The sequence below is a fragment of the Lithobates pipiens genome, unplaced genomic scaffold (assembly GCF_037356315.1).
Source record: "Lithobates pipiens isolate NorthernLeopardFrog02 unplaced genomic scaffold, aLitPip1_a1.2 Scaffold_1, whole genome shotgun sequence".
In the NCBI taxonomy this organism is placed as follows: Eukaryota; Metazoa; Chordata; class Amphibia; order Anura; family Ranidae; genus Lithobates; species Lithobates pipiens.
The window spans coordinates 237833213-237857364 of NW_027507685.1; the positions used below are offsets into that span (position 1 = coordinate 237833213).

A 24152-nucleotide genomic window follows, 5' to 3' on the forward strand; every position below is an offset into this window, starting at 1 on the left:
ATTTCCTATTGCGCTGTGCGACTCGCGCATGCGCAGTAGGGAACCGGGAAGTGAAGCCGATTCGCTTCACTTCCTGATTACCTCACCTAGAATGGTGGCGGCAGCAGCCGAGAGCCGAGCGATCGATCGGCCTCGGCTGCCGGCATCGCTGGAACCCGGGACAGGTGAGTGTCCATTTATTAAAGGTCAGCAGCTGTAGTATTTATAGCTGCTGGCTTTTAATATTTTTTTTTTTTTTTAGTGGAATCCCTCTTTAACTAAAATTCCCACTCCAATCATAACCAAATCACACATTTATCTTAACCAGTTTTTGCCAAGTGCCCTTTCTTGTTTTCTGCAGAGAACAGAAAGTTCTGCACAGCCAGGTGGAAAGATTACTTGGGCTAGAAATAATGAGTTATCTCACTTGATTTGTTGCAGTGCTTTCACCGTTCAAATTGTTCTGCACTTTACAGAGGAAATAGTCAAACGACAGGCATTTGTTGTGGGCTGTACCTTTTTTTTTTTTTTTTTTTTTTTTTTAGCATTTTCCTGCCACCTGTAAATCTTTTGAACTTGAAGTTAATCTTCAGAAAGCAGAAATCTGCCGATCCCTCTAAACAAGCCGGGCACTCAAGGTATAGAAATTATTACTTCTTCTTCCAGATTTAAATAGAATCATCTTTCAAATGTTGATCCTCCTATAGTCTGATTTACCATTTTTATTACTGTGTTTTGTTTTTTGAATACATTTTTTATTTTTTTTTATCTTGTGCAGGATGTTAGCAGTGCAATCAATACATTGTTTCTAAAGTATATGTACTTTGCAGAGGTGTCATAAAAGTGCATTAAATATTGCAGAGAATCATGTAACATATTAAAGCATAAATAAAGGCAAAATGTTTTTTTTTATTTTATTTTTTTAGTTTTGGATAAAGTGAAGAGAGAATAGAACACCTGTCGGGTTTTTATTGATGTCTGTGTCCCCATTAGGCTGGATTCACACCTATGGCATTTTTAGTACTTTTTACATTTTGCAGATTTGCACTACAGAAGGTGTTCCATAGGAAACCATGATAAATGGACTGTAGTCCAAATCTGCAAGCCCTAAAAATGCATAGGTGTGAATCCAGCCTTAGCCCTTGTACACACAGTCGGAGATTCCGACGGAATGTGTCCGATCGGACCGTTTTGTCGGATATTCCGACTGTGTGTGGTCTCCATCGGACTGTTTCCGTTTGAGTATCCGACAGACCAAGTTTTCCAACTTGTTGGTAAAATTTTCCGACAAAATGCTCCGATCGAACATACTCTGATTGTGTGTAGAGAATTCCGATCCGACAAAGTGCCACGCATGCTCAGATCAAATTCCTACACCAAAGCTATTGGCTACTAGCCTGAACGTAGTCCCGTTGTAACGTAATAACGTCATCACGTTCTGAACGATCGGATTTTCCGACAACCTTCGGACAAAATCCGTAGGACAAAATCCGACGGATTTGGTTGTCGGAATGTCCGACCGTGTGTACAAGGGCTTAGAGAGATTCACCGTCTCTGTCCTGTTTACCATTAGCACCAAGAGTGAACATGAAAGAAAATCCTGAATTTCAGGTTGCCACCAGAATAGTAATAGAGAAAAATAAATCTACCAATGGGGACACCATTTCTGGTGATACCCAGGGTTTACATCACTTTTGGAGGGATTTCCTTTGACTTCCTGTTTTGGTTATGGGAAAAGGAAGTGAATGGAAATTTTCCTAATGGGACGTAGAAGGCAAAAAACCTGAACCTAGGGCTAAAATCCTTCCTTATGCCGCGTACAAACAATCGGAATTTTGGTCGGAAAAAGCTCTGATGGTTTTCCTGGAATTCCGATGGGATTTTGCTCAAGCTGTCTTGTATAAACACGGTCACACCAAATTCCGACCACCAAGAACGCAGTGACGTACATCACGTACAACAGAAAAAGGAAGTTCAATAGCCAATAGCTTCCATCTCATAGTTGAATCTGAGCATGCGTGAGTTTTTGCGCATTGGAATTGCATACACACGATCAGAATTTCCGATAGAAAGTTTTTCCGTCTGGAAAATTGAGAACATGCTATCAAATTTTTTGCTGGCAGGAATTCGGCCAGCTAAATTCCAATGGAGCATACACACGGTCGCATTTTCCGATGAAAAGCTCTCATCTGTCTTTTGCTGGCCGAATTTTTCTGATCGCGTGTACGCGGCATAAGTGAACTTCTCCTCTCTTTATATTGCCCACACCTGTTACTTGCCCCAGGTGAGTTTAAAGGGTGCCAAGAATTTTGACCAGCCCATTTTTGGAGTTTTGTGTGACACTATGTCCAATATGCTTGTACGCGGCATTAGATTATCCAAAATGGGGGAAAAAAATGCCTTTAGTTCTACTTCAATCATTTAAATAAATAAATAAAGTAATACAAAAAAAAAATTAAAAAAAAATTGACATAAAGAAATAAAATAAAATATTAAAATAAATTTAATATTACGAATCAACTTAAAAAACTTCATGAGAAGGAGTGAAGAAGAGAGAGAGGAAATGAGGATTATAAAGAAAAAAGAAATGAAAAGAGTACAAAAAACAAATTGGGTCATTTAGGTGGGTTTGTTTGACCAGAATGGTAGGAAAAGTGGGGAAATTACCGGTATATGGTAATAGGATGTGTGAAGTGATTTTGGCAAAATAGATCTTGTGTTTTTTGTTTTTTTGTTTTTAAATTTTATATTTATCCCCAGTTCACACTGCACTGACTTGACAAGTTGCACCATACATGTAAGAAACCAAAAAGTTTTATTTAATATGCGATAACCCAGCATTGTATCAAAAATTAGTATAAACAAGGAGGGACCCCCTCTCAAACTATTTCTCCTGAGTAGTGTGTGCATAATGGGGCAGTTGTCATGTTGACTGATGAGGGGGAAGAAGCATGGATAGGTACGGAAGGCAAGGGGAAGGAAAGAAGAAAATAAAAATAGGGGGAGGAAGGAAAGAAAAAGAGGGACGCAAACATGTAGATCCAGGAAATATCCAAACATTCAACCCACATCTGATATGAAGAACGTAAAATTAGAGGAATAGCGAAAATGGGACCATACCGTACATGTGAGCCAATATGACTCTGTTCTGTCTTCCTCCAAGGCTAGCATGTGTTCCAGATGGTCAATTCTGTCTCTGTTTTTTTTTTTTTTTTAAATACTTCAGCCCTGGAAGATTTTACCCCCTTCCTGACCAGAGCAATTTTTGTGATTCGGCACTGCGTCACTTTAACTGACAATTACGCGGTCGCGCGACGTGGCTTCCAAACAAAATTGACGTCCTTTTTTTCCCACAAATAGAGCTTTCTTTTGGTGGTATTTGATCACCCCTGCGGCTTTTATTTTTTGCGCTATAAACAAACAAAAAGCAACAATTTTGAAAAAAATGCATTATTTTTTACATTTTGCTATAATAAATATCCCCCAAAAATATATAAAAAAAACTTTTTTTTTCCTCAGTTTAGGCCGATATGTATTCTTCTACATATTTTTGATTAAAAAAAAAATCGCAATAAGAGTTGATTGATTGGTTTGTGCAAAAGTTATAGCGTTTACAAAATAGGGGATAGTGTTATGCCATTTTTATTAATAATTTTTTTTTTTACTAGTAATGGCAGCAATCAGTGATTTTTATCGTGACTGTGACATTATGGCGGACACATCGGACATTTTTGACACATTTTTGGGACCATTGTCATTTATACAGCAATCAGTGCTATACAAATGCACTTATTCCTGTGTAAATGACACTGGCAGTGAAGGGGTTAACCACTAGAGGGCAGTGTAAGGGTTATGTGTGTCCTGGGGAGTGATTCTAACTGTGGGGGGGGCGTAGCTACGTGTGACACGTCACTGATCTCTGCTCCCGATCACAGGGAGCAGAGATCAGTGACTCTGTCGCTAGGCAGAACGGGGAGATGCTTGTTTACATTAGCATCTCCCTGTTCTTCCTCTCTGCGAGGCGATCACAAGTATCCCTGCGGAGATCGGCCTGACCCGACTCACAGAGGTCCCAGCCAGTGCGCACGCGATGGCGCTGTGGCAAATTTAAAAGGATGTGCAGGTACGCCCATTTGCCATGCCATTCTGCCGATGTACATCGGCGTGCGCCGGTCTGGAACCAGTTAACCTACCCATATTGCTTTTAGTTACGCCCTTATTTTTGTACACCTTAAATACAGTGAGGGGGAAAAATTATTTGATCTCCTGCTGATTTTGTACGTTTTCCCACTGACAAAGAAATGATCAAAGTTATATATTGATTTGCATTTTAATGAGTGAAATAAGTATTTGACCCCAAAACATGACTTAATACTTGGTGGCAAAACCCTTGTTGGCAATCACAGAGGTCAGACATTTTTTGTAGTTGGCCACCAGGTTTGCACACATCTCAGGAGGGATTTTGTCCAGCTCCTCTTTGCAGATCCTCTCCAAACCATTAAGGTTTTGAGGCTGACGTTTGGTAACTCGAACCTTCAGCTCATTTCACATGTTTTCTATTTAACTTCCTGCAGTGTCTACAGGTCAAAGAAAGTCTCCCCAAAGGGACAAAGATGACAAATAAACTGATAAGGGTCTTAACCATTCCGTTCTTAAAGTGAGAGTAAACTCCCATGCATTAATTTTACCTATAGGTCTAGGCCTATAATAAGGCTTACCTATAGGTAGTGTAAATATCTCCTAAACATGCACCGTTTAGGAGATATTTACTGTACATGCAGCCGGTGACATCACAGCGCATGCACTCTGAAGGAACGGCAAACCCATGTGAGTCCTCTGCCATAAACGGCAGCTTATCAGAGCCCATCATTGCAGCCTCATTAGCGCACCTTAGTGAAGCAGAAAAAATTACCTGTTTGGGAAATTTTATAACAAACTGACATTTTTGTTTTTTCTACATTTTCATTTGTTTAGCAAAAAAATAAAAAACCCAGCAGTGATTAACCCCTTGACGCCGAGCGTACGCAGATGTGCGTACTCGGCTTCCGGGGGGTTATACCGGGATGATGCCCGCACCTGCAGGCATCATCCCGGTACTGATTTTCACAGTGGGCGATCGGCTTTCCAGACATTACAACCGATGCAGCTAAAAGCTGCTTGGCTGTTATGCCGGAGGAGCGGGAGGGGACGTTCCCCTTCCCGCCACCTCACGCCGCTCTTACCGGGGCTCGGGAGCACCGATCGCACATCCGCCGATTCTGGCAGTTAGGGAGGGACTGGAATTCCAGTCTCCTAATTGTAAACACGGAAGCGACGTCATGAAGTCCCTTCCCGTTTACTCTGCTGCCGGCTGCCGGATTTAAAAAATATAAACAGTATTCAGAATCGCCGAAAACGGCGATCTGAATACTTTGAAGTGTAAAGGAGGGATGGGGGGTCCAAAAAGAATACCTGTCACCACCTATTACTGTCACAAGGGATGTTTACATCTTGGCGTAACATTATCTTTCACATTATGCAAAAAAATTGGGCTAATTTTACTGTTTCGTTTTTTTTAAATTCATGAAAGTGTCCCTTTTCCCAAAAAGTTGCGTTTAAAACACTGCTGCGCAAATACCGTGTGACATAAAGTATTGCAACAATCGCCGTTTTATTCTCTAGAGTCTCTGCTAAATATATATATATATATATATATATATATATATAATGTTTGGGGGTTCCAAGTAATTTTCTAGCAAAAAATATGGATTTTAACTTGTAAACACCAAATGTCAAAAATAGGCTTAGTCGTGAAAGGGTTAAATACCACCAAAAGGGTGTGGCCTACAGCTTGTTTATTTGTTCATGCTACGATGGGCTGTTTTCGACCCTAAGTCGGGCACCAATTCCCCACAACTTACTGGTTATCTATGATGTCTGCAACACCCTACACTTATCTGGCCAGATACATAGAGCCCTTTCGGATTTTGAGAGAATGTGTGGTCTTTCTCAGGTCCCTAGGCATACTCTATCTCTAATATACAAAGAGATCCTTTCCCACACACATAACACTTTACCCACCTATATATAAAAATGGTCCAGAAACCTAGGAACAGAGATCTCTACGGGAGAATGGCAAACCTCATTTATGAAAAAGGTAAGTAGTACAGAAGGACTAAAATCAGATCACACTAGATAATAGCTCCACTAGTAGTAGACAGAAATATTTTAGATAATATAATAGCGTAGGTGAATATTTGAAATTTAAAGATGGTATCAATTTTCCGATGTGCAACAAAGTGCTTATTTTTAAAAACATGACCAGCATAAAAAACATAAATAAAAAAATATATACGTTTGCGTATACGGAGTGTGTGCTAAGATCCAGTGCAGATGTAGCAATAAATATTGGTGATGGTAAACCCACGTGCTAAAACAAAATGATAAAGTGCTAGCATCTCAACGTGCAATCACAGATATACACAACAGAGTAAAAATGCATCAAGCAAAAAAAAAAAAAAATCATATATAATTTAAAATGTCCATAAATATTCCCATTCGTAAAAAAAAAACTTCTAGGGTGCACAGTGTGATGGTAATTTGAATCCAAAGAATAAAGTGCTGGTGCTTATACACAAACTTCGGTGTAAAAGTGCTGCAAGTGGTGGATATCCTGTGCGTTCCTTTCGTGGTAATTATATGGGTGTCCCCTTACCTTACTACTGTAAGGTAACAGCATGGACTTGTATAACTGTGTAGTCCTTGGTGACCATCCCCTTTAAGAATCCTTTAAGGATCCTCCTGAGGCAGCCTTATTTACATTCACCCACAAATCTTCGATCTCCAGTTTCACCCAAGAGAACAACTACAAACTGCTCTCTAGATGGTATAGAGAGCCAGTCACTGTTAACCGAATTTTCCCCAACACTCGTGATACGTGCTGGCGTAGTCACAGAGGAAGAGGAACCTACCTCCATGTTTGGTGGGAATGCAGTCGAGTTCGCTCCTTTCTGGAAACTGATTTTTGAGGTTTATAACAAAATGTATGATGACTCTCTCACCCCTTCCCCTAAGGTGGCCCTTCTATCCATCCTACCGGGGGCCTAGCTAAATCCCATAAAACAAACCTCCTCAGATTTTCTTTTATGTCAGCAGCACGCCAACTGATAACAAAGTTCTAGAAATCAGAGGTTGTTCTGCCCCTTCATAAGTGGATTGATATCCTCAACTACGCCATGCTCATGGAGGAGATGTAAGCTAGAGAAGGTGACACTTGGGACAAACACCTCAAACTGTGGTATATCTGGCTCCATTATTCATCCTCACATGAACTTCTACACAGACTGTCTTTATGAAGAGTCATCCTTTGTTTTGGATGCCCATGCCCAAATTATCCCCAGAGAACAGGGGCCTTGTGTGGCAGAGATTACACTACCGATGGTCGCTTTCCAGCCACTACGTTTAGAGTACACTTCAGATACACTGTATATATGTCTTTCCCTTACCCTCTACCCCCCCTCCCCTCCCTCTTTATCCTCATGCCCTCCCCCCCCCCCTCTTCTCTCTGTAGACTCTCTCTAGACTTCTGCGTCTACCCACGCAGGAAACATGACTGTTTTTGGTACTGATTACAATTCTGAGGATTGTTACTCACACCTGTATATTTTTATGTTATGTACCGAATGGTTTGGGGTATTTGTTTACCACTGGTCTCCCTTCCTCTTTTTCTTAATTTTGTATTCCCTAATGCTTTACTTGAAAATTAATAATAAAAAAATATATTTAACCATAAATACCACCAAAAGAAAGCTCTATTTGTGTGAAAAAGTAAAAAAATAAATCGTTTGGGTACACTGTTGCATGACCGCGCAATTGTCATTCAAAGTGTGACAGCGCTGAAAGCTGAAAATTGGCCTGGGCAGGAATACCCAGTAGGCCAATGGCTAAAGTGGAATTCCAGCTTAACCCTAACTACTCCTGAAAAAGCTCCCTCACCTTCCTAACACTAATGGCGCGTACACACGATCGGATTTTCAGACAACAAAACCGTTGTGGATATATATATATATATATATATATATATATATATATATATATATATATATATATAATTTTAACAAAATATGAAAAACATTTTGGATTTTTTTTTTTTTTTATGTTGGTCTTTTTTTGTTTGTTTATCAAAAAATAAAAAACTCAGTGATTAAATACTACCAAAAGAAAGCTCTATTTGTGTGAAAAAAATGATAAAAATTTTATTTGGGTACAGTGTTTACATGACCGCTCAATTGTCATTCAAAATGTGAGAGCTCTGAAAGCTGAATATTGGCCTGGGCAGGTAGGGAGTATAAGTGCCCTGTAAGCAAGCGGTTAATAAGGTTTCCAAAAACCCAGAATGTTTTCTCACAGCGCTTCCATGAGCAGGAAAAGAATGACAATGGGAGTAGGTCTGAAATAATCTTCAGCCATTATAAAATCAAGTGTCATGCTCCTGTTTAAGTGTCCAACCAGTCCTATGGGTTGGACACTTAACGAGCAAGAGGAGGAAAAGACCCGCAGAGGATATCACAAAATAGGGCAAAATTCTCCCTGCTGCTCCCAAGGGGATGCAATCACAACCATAGGATCAATAATATGACATTGTCTTCCAAATCCACCTCATATCCACCAAATGTCCTACTGAATGGCTGCATTGCCTAGAAGCCAATAAGTATTAGGTTTTTCAAGAATAATATGTAGTGCTCATCCACACACCTTCAAGGGAGCCAATAAGACCCCGTGATTTGCCACAGGGTTGGAGAAAGGCAAATCTGCAGCATGGTACATGAAAGTGTTTTTGGATCTACTACTAATTTATAAAGAACAATCGGAGAGTGTTGGGAAGTTTCTTGGGGATGGGCTTTAATTATATTAACATTAATATTTCTGTTATATAAATAAATAATTGTTAATTTCACCAGATCCTCCTGCTCAATTGCAGCAAAGTGGTGAAATCGCTCAGCTCATATTACTTTTCAGTGTATGTTCCATACAAGGCCATCACAATCACTAGACTCATTATGTGCACCTTAGCATAGTCACATTCAGCTGGACGTGTTCTGCAAGATGTTTTGATGCTCATCCACAGAGCTTCCTCAGTTTTAATGAGTGTCATGAACATACCCCAGAATTTATAGCTACATAGGTAACGCAGTCACATCGATGGAGTCAATCACCATGGAATGTGTCAAGGCAGATGTTTATTGCCCAAGAACAGGATGGTAGGTGTGAAAGGTTGTGAAGCCTCCCTATTCTTAGTGCATAAACCATTTCCATGGTACCATAAAGTCTGGAATGGGTACAGTATTATAAGTAGGTGTGGAATGTCCCCACCCCCTGTTTTCACATACCTGGTAGAGGCCAAACTGATGAGTAGACTCTCCCAGGGGCGGACTGACCATTGGGCCACTCGGGCACTGCCCAAGGGCCCCATGCCACTAGGGGGCCCCATGAGGGTTGCCAGCCTCAGTAAAACCAGGGACAATATGTAAAAATGTGTGTTTTTTTTTTTACATCTGTCTCTGAAATGCCCCTTACCGACATCCTTTTGGTCTAAAAATCCTGAGATTATAGCTGCACCGCCTCTTCAGTACCTTTCAGCCAATAGAAACATGTCTGTGTATACTGTGTGATTGTATACTGTGTGTGTGTGTGTGTGTGTGTGTGTGTATACTGTGTGGCTCCATAATCTGTGATTGCCTGGAGGCCCCATAATCTGTCATTGCCTGGGGGCCCCATAATCTCCTATTGCCTGGGGGCCCCATGAGTTGTCAGTCCGCCCCTGGACTCTCCCTTACATATCCTGTCCTGCTTGTCCCCTGAGATTGATGACAGGGTAGGACAGGTGCAGCCTGTAATAAGTCCTGGCCAGCATAAGAACTGGATCTTGTGATGGTAGCTGAGGAACAGGGACTCGAGCCGAATGTCATCACAGAGCTGGTAGAAGCAGGAGGCAAGAACATGGTCAAACAGGCAGAAGAAGGCAATGGGTGGGCAGAAGAAGCACAAATTCATAAAATGAGAGTGTAAACAGGTTCCAGGCCAAAGTCAGCATCAGATGAGCAGCAGTCAAGCCTAAGGGAAAAGTAAGGTGCAGAGTCAAGAAGTAAGACAAAGGTCCGGAAGGATCAAGATTGGGCGTAGTCAGAAGGGTATAGCACAGGAACAAGCAGGGTCTGATCACAGGAGCTGATGACCACTCAGCAATGATCCTGAGTCTTGCAGTGCGCTATGCTCATGTATAGGGTGTTAAAGTGTTGATGCGCGCACGGTTTTACTTTTGTGCACTTGAGCACAGGCATGAACTCAGTTTTCCTGACACCTGTTTAGGGATGGTTGTTCTGGTTTGACACTGATTACCTATTTCCAGCTTTTTGTAAACCAGTGTCCTCTCTGTCCAAAATGTGCACCTCAAAGTCTTTGAATGTAGGAAGGCAATCAGCATTTTCCTTGACATTGGATTAAGTTGAATGAGTTACTCATGTCTACAATGATTCTGTTGTAGCTAATAGTACTTCTGATACACATTAGAACTGAAAAAAACTGCTTGGAAATGCTTACCTTTACAGATGTCCAGTTGAGTGTTGCTAAAAACTACTAGCTATACCACGACCTGGATGAATGGTAACCTTCAAAGATATAAGCGCCTTGGTTTCCTCCATGCATAATTGTTTAGCTTCAAAGCCTTCTCACTTTTTATTGTTCTATTTAACATCTTCCTTTTTCTTTTCTCACCCCTAGGTTCAGTTAGACCATGTCCATTCGCTTCATTTTCTTTCTCTCCCTCTTGTTCTTCTTCCTTTTCTTCTTTTACCAGTTTGTCTATTTCAGCCATATTTCCTTTATCTCCTCTTCCCATAAATACCAGAAGAGGCCTGTGCACCTCCTCATATTATCTTCCTGGCGCTCTGGTTCTTCATTCCTTGGGCAGATCTTCAACCACCACCAAGATGTCTTCTACCTCTTTGAGCCTGGACGTTCCGTGTGGATGAGGTTTAGGAGGGAGAGTGCTGAGCTACTTCACTACCTGGTCAGGGATCTCTTCCGATCACTTTTTACTTGTGATGTGTCTCCACTGAAACAATACCTTCCCGGAGGTGGGCAGCGGATTTCTGAAATGGGTTTCTTTGCGGAGAGCCGCGCTTTGTGTTCTCCACCATCTTGCTTTGGTTACATCCCTTCTGAAGGTTTTGATCGTCAGAAATGCTTGTACCGTTGTAGAAACACGTCGTTGAATAGAATGGCAGAGGCGTGTACCACATACAGTCACATAGTAATGAAAACAGTTCGCATTCTTGACTTATCTGTCCTGCTTCCACTTTTCCGAGACCCTGCTCTTGACCTAAGGATTCTGCACCTTGTAAGAGATCCTCGAGCTGTTGCATTGTCAAGGAAACATTTTAGTCTCTCTATTGATGACCAAATCGTACTTAAGAAGGAAACTCAAAACAACAAGATTACTGTCAACCAGGTCATGGCAAAGATCTGCAATGCTCAGGTAGCCATAAACAAACTGGCCAAGGCAGCAGGACATTCACTGAACGGGCGATACATGCTTTTACGTCATGAAGATCTGGCATTGGAGCCCATTAAAAATGTCAAAGAGATTTATAAATTTGCTGGTCTAAAAACGTCTGATAATCTGAACCGATGGATCTATAACATTACACACTCCGAGGATAGACAGAAAAGTGGGTTCTTGTCGTTTTCAAGGCAATCCTCAAAAGTTGTACAAAAGTGGAGAACGATAATGGACTTTAAAAAAGTGAAGGAGATTGAACAGGTTTGCAAAGATGCCATGGAAAATTTTGGTTATTTGCCAGTGAAATCCATAAAAGAGCAAAAAAATATGACTGTCAATCTAATTTTATAGTGTGCTACAGAAACTGTCTATAAAACAAAGGCTTTTAAAAGTTTACAACTTTAACAATTTTGAAAGTAGAAGGAAAAGTAGGAATGTACTGTAGGTGAACCATTAAAATGGAGAACCTGACTTTTTTCTTTTTACCTTTGTTATCTGTCATATTGTTATACTACTTATTTTTGTTTATACTGCAGTATATTTTTTTAAGATCTGGATAGAGTGAAAAACCTTTGGAAACCTTGCTTTTGTTCTGTTATCTATATCTCCTAAGCAAGATTTTCCTTTACTTTCTGCCCCCGAGGCACCATTAAAGGAGCTGGGGAGATTCTCTTTAGCAGAAACACAACCAGAAATAAAAACTGTTTTAGCTAGATGGTGAAGAATGTTTACCTGGATATAAAGTGAAGGCAATTGCGATAATAGATGGATAGATAGATAGATAGATGGATAGATAGATAGATAGATAGATAGATAGATAGATAGATAGATAGATAGATAGATAGATAGATAGATAGATAGATAAATAGATTGATAATTGAATATTTTTTAGAAAAAACTACCATTATAGAAATTAATAAATTAATGAACCAGATGTAATTTTTTATGAAAGCTAATAATTAAAAGACTTTTCAAGTGATATTATTATGTTAAAGTATGTATTAAGTTTTGAGTTCTTTGAATTGCAGTTCATAGTGTGTCACTGCACACTATGAACACTATTTTCCAAATAATTGTGACAAAAATTGCAACTTCAAAAAACCCACCATGCCTCTTACCAAATACCGTCGATTGTCTACATTCCAAAAAGGGGTCATTTGGCGTGTGATGGAGCTGTTCTGGTATTTTCAGGCCTCAAGAAATGAGATAGGTTAGTAAATCAGGGCTGATCGATTTTCCAGATATAATTTGTGGACTCTATAACTTTCCTAAAGACTAAATAATGCCGCGTACACACGAGCGGATTGTATGGCGTACTTAGTCCGTCATACAATCCGACGGACAATCCGTCGTACTTTCCACTGAATGTACTTGACCACACACGGATACCCAAACAGTCCGATGAAAGCTTGCACGATGACGTACAGCACGTACGACGGGACTAGAAATAGGAAGTCCAAGACACAGCAAAGCCCTGTAAATCCTTTCTGGGCATGCACCATTCTTAGTCCGTCCGACTAGCATACTGACGACCGTATTGTCCGCTGAAACCAAAGTACGACGGACAGAATTTCGGAAAAAACGAAATTCTTAGTACTCCGGACTGCACGCTGAAAAAGTCCACTGAAGCCCACACACGAGCGGATTGTCCGCTGAAATGTGTTTCGACGGACTAAGTATGCCATACAATCCGCTCGTGTGTACGCGGCATAATATACACTGATTTTATTATTATTATTATACAGGATTTATATAGCTCCAACATTTTGTGCAGCACTTTACAAAATTAGGGCAGACAGTACAGTAACAATATTCAATACAGGAGCTCCTTAGAGCTTACAATCTAGGAGGAAGGGTCATGTGATCCAAAAGGTAATAACTGTGGGGAATGATCTGATGGAGAAAATAAAAGTACAGTTGTTAAGTGTAGGTAGGGTAGGCTTCTCTGAAGAGAAGGGTTTTCAGAGATCGTCTAAAAGCAAGCAGAGTAGGAAATAGTCATATGCAGGTTGGGCTGGGGTAGGCTGTGGTAGGGAGTTCTATAGGATGGGAGAGAATGGGGAAAAGTCCTGGGGGTGAGCATAGGTTATTATCACTAAAGCAACGTAGCAGAATACATTTTGACCCAAATTTATGAAGAAAGATTATTTATTTGCAAATTTTGATAACAGAAAAACCTGGTGATTAAATATCACCAAAAGAAAGCTCTATTTGTGTGAACAAAATGCTAAAAATGTCAAATGTGTACAGTGCTGCATGACCGCGCAATTGTCATTCAAACTGCGACAGCGCTGAAAGCTGAAAATTGGCCTGGGCAGGAAGGGGGTAAAAGTGGCCAGTAGGCAAGTAGTTATAAGGCTGCACCCACACCTGAGCGCAGTGTCTTTGAGAGTTTGTTGTGGCATTTCTTGGCGAGTTTTAATGTGTGATTTTGGCACATTTATATGCACGCCTTGCGCATTTCTATGCATCGTTTTTGAGCTTTGGCATTTTTTTTTATTACCAAATAGAGAAAACTATCATCTGTTGCATCATTTGTTGCTAGGTATTTCAGATTTTTTAGCTTCCCCATTAGCTTTCATTTTTTTTTAAATGATTATTGTTAATTTATTATTATTTGTTTTCGTTAGGGTAAAGGGTTCGAGTTAAGGTTAGGATTAGGATTAGGGGTTAGGCGTTAGGGTGTCACGTACCTTGGTTGGAGGCCGAGTTGACGAGAGGGCTTCCCTTGCGGCCCTGGTCCAAGCACACCTGAATGTGGTGACAGAGGTACAAGGCTCAAAGAAGCCCGGGCGCATTTCTATTAATCTCTATGGAAATCAAAACATGCCAAAAACCCTAAAATTTGCCCGATTCAGGCTACAAAAAAAGCTCCAGAACTTTTTTGAGCTTCAGGCGTTTCGCTTGAGGCGACCCGTAGTGGAGATGTGAACCGTCTCCACAGAGAATAATTGAAAAACGCTGAGGTGTGAATGGGGCCTGAAGGAGTGAATATGACATTCATGAAGCATACGATGCAGGTGAATGTTCTTGGTGCATGTGTTTAAATGACAGTGACTGATTCACCACCAAGTAATGTTTGGTGAAAGTCACATTCATTGCTTTATAAATATACATCTTACTGTACCCACAACTTGGGAACTGCACTGCAGCAAAGTCATTACCCCTTGGCAGATGTACTTCTGAATACTAGGCAGATCCCTCAACTCTACGCCCTGGGTCTCGGGCACCACATTTTCAAAACAACCACAGGACTATATGTAGAGACTCTCAAGACTGAGAAAACAGGCCAAATTGGCCATAAACAGAAGACACAAAGAGTACTCTTCCAAAAGAATAATGCCGCATACACATGGTCGGATTTTCCAATGGAAAATGTTCGATGGGAGCTTGTTGTCGGAAATTCCGACCGTGTGTAGGCTCCCTCTGAGATTTTTAATTGGAATTTCCGACACACAAAATTTGAGATCTGAATCTCAAATTTTCTGACAAAAAAATCAGTTGTCGGAAATTCCGATCGTGTGTACATAATAATACATAATTCCCACGCACAAAGTTCCACGCATCGCTTGAATCAAGCAGAAGAGCCGCACTGGCTATTGAACTTTCATTTTCTCAGCTCGTTGTACATCACCGTGTTCTTGACATTCGGAATTTCCGTCAACGTTCGTCGGAAAAAATCCCATGGATTTTGTTGTTGGAATGTGCAATCGCGTGTACACGGCATTAGGCCCCTTTCACAATGGTGCTTTTAGCTGCAGATTTTCTAGTTTTCTACCGCAGTTAAAAGCACACAATTCTTTCCTATGGCCCCATTCACACACTGCATTTAGCTGCGATTTCATTACATGCGGTTCGGTGCGAATAGCAAAAATAGAATTGAATGCGTCCAGGTGCGATGTAGCGCAACTATATGCACATAACCGCAGGTAATCGCAGTCTTTTGTGTCAACTGCAGATAGCAGCGTGAGAAGGGATTCAAGGGACCAAAAAAAAAAATTTTTTTTTTAAAAGGGTTGCTATGGGAACGACTATATTAGATAACTGCAGCTAAACGCAACTGCACAGAAACGCACATAAACGCAGGTAATTGCACTGTACAAATGCAGCTGATCGCTGTGCCTGGAGTCTTGAATTTCACAGAAAAAAATAAACATGCTAAACTGCGGCGGAACAGCCGTCCGTGTGAAAGTGGCCTTAGAGTGTCAGCTCTTTTTGGATTTAAGGGGGGTCATTTCGTTTTGGTCAAGGGAAGGAGGGGAACGTGATTAAAGAAGAAAGGTCCCAAGAGGCAGAAATGTTAGCCTCAGCGGCAGCAATGGTGACCATCAGTGAGGAAAGTGGCGGGGATTTGGTAGTCATCTGTGATCCAAGCTTGATTCATTTCAATAAAAGTAAAAAAATACACACAATAAGATAAACTGGCAGGTGTGCTGGGCAACAGTTTAGTATAGCCCCCCAGCTGGCTATTGGTGATAATTAGACAAGTCAAAGGGTGCTGCTGCTCTCTATGGATCCTCTGGGTGGCAGGAACACATCTAGACAATACACAAAAGCAGAGAGCGCAAAGCCACCCTAGTGTAACTTGACTTACTAATATGGTACAGTTAAAAACACTACAATGGTCAAACTCACATTGTGTGAAGATAGAGGCAGTATAAGGATTCCACCGTGGCCGCACTCCTAAAACCACCTCAACATGAAAGGGAGAGCCTGGGACGTTCAAGCTAGCTGCCCGGATCCTGGCAGCACATCCAAGGCTATCCACCACCACGCTCGATGTGCAGATCCTAATGCGCATGCGCCCAGTTCAGCCGGAGCTGTTCTCTGAGGGCACGCAAACCCACACGATACAGGGGGGAAGAGAGTGAGGACATTACACAGTTGCCATGACAATGAGTTTCGGAGGCCTGGCCTCCTTCCTCAGGTCACTCAGAATGTGAGTTTGGCCATTGTAGTGTTTTTAACTGTACCACATTAAGGCCGAGTTACACTTGGATGGCTTTGCGCTCTCTTCTTTTATGCTTTATTTTAATAAAAGTGAACTTCTTGGTCACCAAACCCCCACAACGCTCTGACATGACACCTGCAGTAGGTAGGCCATTACCTGTGGTACATCCTTCATACCAGGAAGCGCATTTTTTTTTTCAGCCTTGCTATCCCTGTCTGTGTTTGCTTGACCAGGGCAGGGGCAGCCTTAGGAAGAAAAAATAATATTAATAATAAAAAAATGTAAATAAAATGTGTTTTAAAAAAGGAAGTTGTTTATACAGCAGGGGAAAGGAAATCTGGCATTGGAAGGTTGTTACTGGAGAGAATGAGGTGTGTTGGTAAGTGTGCCTTTCATTTGGAGATAAGTGGACAGCCTATGGCTGTAAGTCTGTATTCTTAAAGCAGTATTAAACCAAAAACAAACATTTATTATATTGCAGCTTACTAATTTTTAGATGTGATGGCTGCATTCATTTTATTTTTTAGGTTTTATTTCTTCTATTTTCTACTTTCTCCAGCCAGCAAGTCCACTGTTTTTCAACAGCTCAAGTTCTACTGAGCCTCCTGTTCTCATTCATCTAGAGATGTGTCTCAATAATACAGGAGGTATGTTACTGGTCAGATCACCAGCGGAAAACAGAAGGGTTTAATAATACCGCTTTAATTTATGCTGCTGTATGCCCTTTCCATCGTGTCCTAGGAAAAAAAACTCACAGGAAAAAGAGGACTGAAAGAAGATTGAAATTAGTGTTCCACCAAATGTTGTGGCCCCACCAATTGGGTCCATCCTGCAGCTTCTCAGCTGGCAACGATCTTACCCAATTTGCATTGCCGTCTGTGCCTTTGTTTGCTTGACTTGAGCAGGAATGGTCTTATAAGGCATACAAATTAAAAAGATAAAAGAAAAGTATTTAAACTACAGTAAATATGTAAAATACATAATAAAAAGCAGTTATGGTGTTTGGAAATATGTTACCGTGGGGGCAGTGGCGTAACTAGAACCTTCAGGGCCCCCGATGCAGGAAACCTTGGAGGGCCCCCCCCCCCCCCGACCTCCGGACAGGGCTCTTTTCTCCGAGCCCGATGGTGGAACACCAGGGCCCAGTCTCAAGTGGGTGGCCGCATATAAAGGAACCGATTTAAAAAACATCAATTAAAGCCACTGTGCCCATCAAACGCCACCACTGTACCATCAAGCGCCACCACTGTACCATCAAATGTCACCACTGTGCCCATCAAACTCTGCTGCTGTGCCCATCAAATTCTGCCGCTGTGCCCATCAAACTCTGAATGAATGAATGAATGAAATACTTATATAGCGCACAATGCGAACTGAATCGCCTCTAGGCCGCTGTGCCGACTCTGCCGCTGTGCCCATCATCAAATGCCACCGCTGTGCCCATCAAATGCTGCCAGTGTACCCAACAAATGCTGCCACTGTGCCCATCAAATGCCGCCACTGTGCACATCAAATGCTGTAGGTGTGCCCATCAAATGCTGCCACTGTGAATCCCCACCACCCGCTCGCTGTCTGCCCGCCACTTACCCTGTCTGGGTGGGGCAGCGGGTAACGGCCATGAGCGGGGTCCTCCATGCATCTCCTGCCATCCTCATCTCCTGTCCTCTCCTCCTGATAGGCGTCCAATAGCTGCGCCTATCGTTTCAGCCAATCAGGTGATGGGTAACAGACCCGCACACCTGATTGGTGGAGAGGCGGTTCAGTGTTAGGAAAGTGAATATTAATTCACTTTTCTAACACACCTGGGCAGACTGTGAGCGTCAAGCATGGCGCTCGCAGTTCACCTATTTTGAAGCCTATTAGAGCCCATGGCTCTAATCAGGTGCTGCAAAAACACCCCCCGCCGCTGTAATTCAGGCGCCCGACACCCCAAAAGGGACCAGACACCTAAATATGGGGGTGCCAGCAGTGGCTATGGATAGATTCATGCTATGCTATGCATGAATCTATCCATTGGTCATAGAGGGTGTGGCTGGAGAGAGGGGGTGGCACCTGTGCACCCTTTTGGATGCACCGCCACTGATAAACACATGCACATTCACATACATACATATGCATACATGCACACTCACATACATGCGCACACAAACATGCATACATACACATACATATATGAACACACACACATATGCTCACACACATACATGCTCACACACATACATGCTTACACACACACACACACATGCATGCTCACACACACACACACACACATACATGCATGCTCACACACATGCATGCTCACACACACACACACACACATACAAGCATGCTCACACACACACACATACATGCATGCTCACACACGCACATACAAGCATGCTCACACACACACACACACACATACATACATGCATGCTCACACACGCACATACAAGCATGCTCACACACGCACATACAAGCATGCTCACACACGCACATACAAGCATGCTCACACACACATACAAGCATGCTCACACACACACATATAAACACAAATGCAGTAGCTAGTCTTATAAAAAAAAAAACGGCAGACATTTACAGTACCTTGGCTCTTCCTGCCGGGTACTGCACTGTAGGGGGAGACAAAGAGCACACACTTTACCCTAATGTGAGGAGCTCCCGCACAGAGCCGATTTCAGTTCGACTGATGATAGAGGAGCTCCTCTCAGCCTCCCCTCCTACGGAAAAGTACAGGGGGCCTGAGGGCCCCCTGCAGCAAGGGGCCTGGTCGCCATGGCGATCTTGGTGACCCCTATAATTCCGTCACTGCGTGGGGGGTGGGGGGGGGGGGACACAGGCCAAGAACTTTCCACCAAACACGGGAGGAGTTGCAGTGAATGTTTTCTTGAGTGACCTAAATCTTACTGGGGACTGGTGGGATATACTGTACATATTAGGGGAAGGGTTCAAGGGAATTAACAGGATAGATAGATAGATAGATAGATAGATAGATAGATAGATAGATAGATAGATAGATAGATAGATAGATAGATAGATAGATAGATAGATAGATAGATAGATAGATATTTGTCACACTTAAATGATTTATCTCCTCAAACAAATTTTAATACTACACAAAGATAACCCAAGTTAATACAAAATGCAGTTATTAAATGCTGATTTTATGTATTAAGGGAAAAAAGCTGTCCAAATCAGCCTGGTAAAAAAGTAATCGCCCCCTAAACCTAATAAGTGGTTGTACCTCCCTTGGCGGCAACAACTGCAATCAAGCATTTGAGATCACTGGCAATGAGTCTTTCACATCGCTGTCGAGGAATTTTGGCTTGACTTGCTGGTGTGTTTCAGAACATTGTCCTGCTACATAACCCAAGTGCGCTTGAGATTGAGGTCATGGACTGATGGCCGGACATTTTCAGGATTTTCTGGTAGAGTGCAGAATTCATGGTTCCATCAATGATGGCAAGTCGTCCAAGTCTTGAAGCTGCAAAGAAGGCCCAGACCATCACACTTCCACCACCATGTGTGACTGTTGGTATGATGTTTTTTTTAATGAAATGTTGTGTTTGGTTTATGCAAGATGTAACGGGATGCCCATCTTTCAAAAAGCTTCAACTTTTGTCTTATCGGCCCACAGAATGTTTGCCCAAAAGTAGGGTTGTCCCAATACTGATACTAGTATCGGTATCGGGACCGATACCGAGCATTTGCGAGAGTACTTGTACTCACGCAAATGCTCCCGATGCCAGGATCCGATACATGGGAGATATGAATAAAACGACCCTGCGAAACCGGAAGTCAGCAGCTAGGAACAACAGAAGTGACGCTCTGTGTCGATGTCAGTGGTTGGACATCCCGATGCCCATCATGGTACACCCTGCACTTGGCTGCAGCAAGCTAGCAGCGGACATCTTATTACACTGAGCCCATTAGTTCGCGTTGGGTGTAACAAGATGGCCGCTGCTGCTTTTAATGCGGCCGAGTGCAAGGAGTACCAAGATGGGTATCGCAGACAGCCTTTCTTCATGGCATGACAGTGCCTGGCCTGCCTATCAGTGCCCATAAATGTCACCTATCATTGGCCAATGCACATAAGTGCTGCCTATCAGTGCCAGACACCTGTCAGTGCCATCTACCAGTGCCAGCCACCTGTTAGTGCAATCTATCAGTGCCAGCGCCACCTGTCAATGCCATCTATCAGTGCCAGCTATCTAGCAGTGCCAGCCACCTGTCAGTGCCAGCCATCAGTGCCATCTGTCAGTGCTTGCTATTTGTCAGTGCCCGCCATCTATCAGTGCTGCATATCAGTGTCACCTAATCCTATCAGTGCTGCAGATCAGTGCCACCTAATCTGTATTGTGCTTTGAAAACTGTCACATAACATTCAAAAAAAGTATCGGTATCAGCGAGTACTTGAAAAAAAGTATTGGTACTTGTACTCGGTCTTAAAAAAGTGGTATCGGGACAACCCTACCCAAAAGTCTTGGGAATAATCAAGATGTAAGATGAGACTTTGTGTTCTTTTGGGTCATCAGTGGCTTTGGCCTTGGAACTCTCCCATGGACGCCATTTTTGCCCAGTCTCTTTCTTATTGTTGAATTATGAACACTGATCTTACCGGAGGCAAGGGAGGCCTGCAGTTCTTTCGATGTTGTTCTGGGTTCTTTTATGACCTCCTGGATGAGTCGTCGTTGTGCTCTTGGAGTGATTTTGGGAGGCCGGCCACTCCTGGGAAGGTTCACCACTGTTCCAGGATTTCTCCATTTGTGGATAATAGCTCTCACTGTGGTTCGCTGGAGTCCCAAAGCCTTAGAAATGGTTTTGTAACTCTCTTTCCAGGGCTGATACATGTCAATTATATTGTTTCTCAATTATTTGGTTTTCTCAATTTCTTTAGATCACGGCATGAGATGTTGCCTTTTGAGATCTTTTAGCGTGCTTTACTTTCTCAGACAGCTTCTAATGTAATTTCAAGAGTATTTTTCAATGTATTTAAAGCTAAAGTTTAATCTGCTTATATTTGACTTCCCTAGCGCCCCCTTTTCCCTCTTATCAATGTGCTAATAAATCACATTGCATGTCTAGATAACATTGCATGTTATCACAATTAGAAAAGCAACCATAGTAAATGCACTGCTCCATCTTGCTATGCAAAGTCATAGATGCTTCTCTGAAATCAGCAGGAGGTGTATTTTAGGAAACACATACATTGGGGGCCATTTTGAATTGATATGAACCCTTTCATGACTAAGCCTATTTCTGATATTTGGTGTTTACAAGTTAAAATCTCTATTTTTTGCAATTGAATTGAAAATTACTTAGAACCCCCAAACATTATATATATATATTACCGGTAGCAAAGAATCTAGAGAATAAAATGGCGATTGTTGCAATATTTTATGTCACACGGTATTTGTGCACTGGTGTTTTAAACGCAACTTTTTGGGAAAAGGGACACTTTCATGAAACAAAAAAAACAAACACAGTATAGTTATCCCAATTTTTGCATATAATGTGAAAGATGATGTTACACCGAGTAAATAGATACCAACGCTTTCCTTTTCACTCTATTTTTTGTGGTGGATCCACCCTTCTCACAGTTTCTTTATTCCTTATTCTTTTCCATCCTAATTTGGTTAGGTATCTTGGTGATATAATTTTCGTATGTTTGGGGCACCTGGATGCACAATTAAGCACCCTTCTCTTTAGGCTGTTTTCTTCAGCCCTTAGGCACACAGTTAATTTCTCACCCCTTTTCACTCATATATTGCTCTTTAGGTGTGTATGGGTTAGTGTCTCATCTCACTATAACTCTCATACCATATATATCTGCTTAAATTTGAAGAGTCCTTTACAATCCCCTGCATCTGCCGTGGGGGTACAATGATGGGTCCTGTGATTTACTGCTTCCTCTTTTGAGGATGAGCTTATCCCCTTACTGTTTGAATTATTGTAAATCTTCTGTTATGCTATTATATTATTTGCTGTTATTTGATTATTTGTAAATATTTTTATTCATTCTGTAGATTATCCTCCTGAAGAAGCGGTTTGCCACGAAACCGGTAGAGCAAATTTTCCTACAACCCTTTTCAACAGAAACCTTACGGGGCAACCCGTCGGTAGTTTGTTAAACTGCGGTGTATATGATTTTAGCATTGTGAATGTTTGTTGGATTCATCTTTTTGTCTCTATTAAATCATTTGTAATTTTTTATACAAGTTTTTTTTCTGTGCATTTTCTATCAAGTTCCCAAGATAGTCCTTATAAAAACGTCTTTGGGTGTGGATACCAAGGTAGCAGCCTCAGCAACTGCCCTGGTATTCCTAGAGTACCCAATTCTTGACAATTATCAACTGGGATGATGGTACTGTTATGTGTATTGTGTCTATTTTTTACTTGAGGCTATACTCAGTCTATTGCTATATTCATTGGGTGGATAACACACCCGTTTTATGAGGCACCTACCTCTGAACAGCAACAGGGGTGAGTGTCCTCCTTTTGAGTTCCTCTATTTTTATATTTAGTTATATAACTAATTATCTTTTGTTTTTCACCACGATATTTAGTGGGATTGTTATTCCTTATGTCGTCGTGATGCATAAGTAGGGGTTATTCCCATGCTTTGTTTACTATACTACTATTTTGATTGTACTGTGTCTTTAATATTATTGTCTTAATTATTTTTATATTTTGTCAATAGTGTTGCTGCAAAGGAGATCCGCTCCCCCCTGGGGGCAGTTTGGGTCTGTCTTTGGATCCCTTGTCGTGTTCTCCCATTTGGCAGATGTGCGCTCGCCCTGGTGGGTCCCTATTTTTAGGGTCCCGCTTGCGCTGGATTTGCCCGGATCCTTTGGTCATTGGGCTCCTCCGGCGTTTTTTGGGTGTGGATACCAAGGGAGCAGCCTCAGCAACTGCCCCGGTATTCCTAGAGTCCCCAATTCTTGATTTAAAACAGGAAATTACTACTTTTGGACACTAGATGGTGCTAATTATCAAAGGCATTTACTGTAATACTTAACGCCATCTAGTGTCTGAAGACTGAAAAAATATATTAAAAAATTATATATATATATTTTAATAATTAGGGGCTTGTTCACACATGTGATGCTCTCTGAAGAGCAATTTGAGAAAGACTGTTCTAATCCATCCCTGCAAAAAAGTTTGGCTGGAGTTGGTGCATCGTGATGCTTCCCCTACGAGCCTCTGGATCAAAAATGTTGCGGGTGAGGAGTTCCGTCTTTTTTCGGCTAAATAAAAAAATTTTTATAGGAAGTCTGGAGTACTTCCTCGTGGAGGTGTGCTGACCTGGGAAACCGTCACCAACTGATTGCAAAAACAAACAGTGCAATTTATGTCCCTAAACCACACACCCATGTACTGATCTGTGAAGTGGAAACACAAAGGAGGAGGTACATTCCTGATCTAACGAGTAACTGCGCAGGTAATGGATAATCTCAGCATGTTCTCACCTGTGAAATGTTTCCACCTCTCCTATCCAGCCGCCTTGCCCCATTGTAAATTCTTAACCTGAACTCCCATTTTGGTGAGCAATCATATTACATATAAAATAAACGGTGTCCTTCAGACCGTATGACAGGTTTGTTTAAAAGAGATCGAATTGTGGTTTTGTGTACATGTTTTCGTTTGTTATTAAAGTGGTTGTATAGTCATTTTTAGAACTTTTAC

At 41.7% G+C, this 24152-nt stretch overlaps 1 protein-coding gene across 2 annotated transcripts; it reads left to right on the forward strand.

Annotated features, from left to right (window-relative positions):
- The first annotated feature begins 492 nt into the window (after positions 1–492).
- LOC143985802 (carbohydrate sulfotransferase 4-like) lies at positions 493–22631 on the forward strand. Of its 2 annotated transcripts, XR_013276048.1 has the most exons (3): positions 534–617; positions 17029–17116; positions 22493–22631. XR_013276048.1 is itself a non-coding variant. In XM_077484748.1 (2 exons), the coding sequence occupies exon 2, from the start codon at positions 10751–10753 to the stop codon at positions 11867–11869; it is 1119 nt and encodes a 372-aa protein (XP_077340874.1). In that variant the 5' UTR covers positions 493–617; positions 10738–10750; the 3' UTR covers positions 11870–12464. The 2 variants fall into 2 exon arrangements, 1 of the variants encoding a protein (XP_077340874.1); XM_077484748.1 differs by lacking the exons at positions 17029–17116; positions 22493–22631 and adding an exon at positions 10738–12464 and having other exon boundaries at positions 493–617.
- The last annotated feature ends 1521 nt before the right edge of the window (positions 22632–24152 follow it).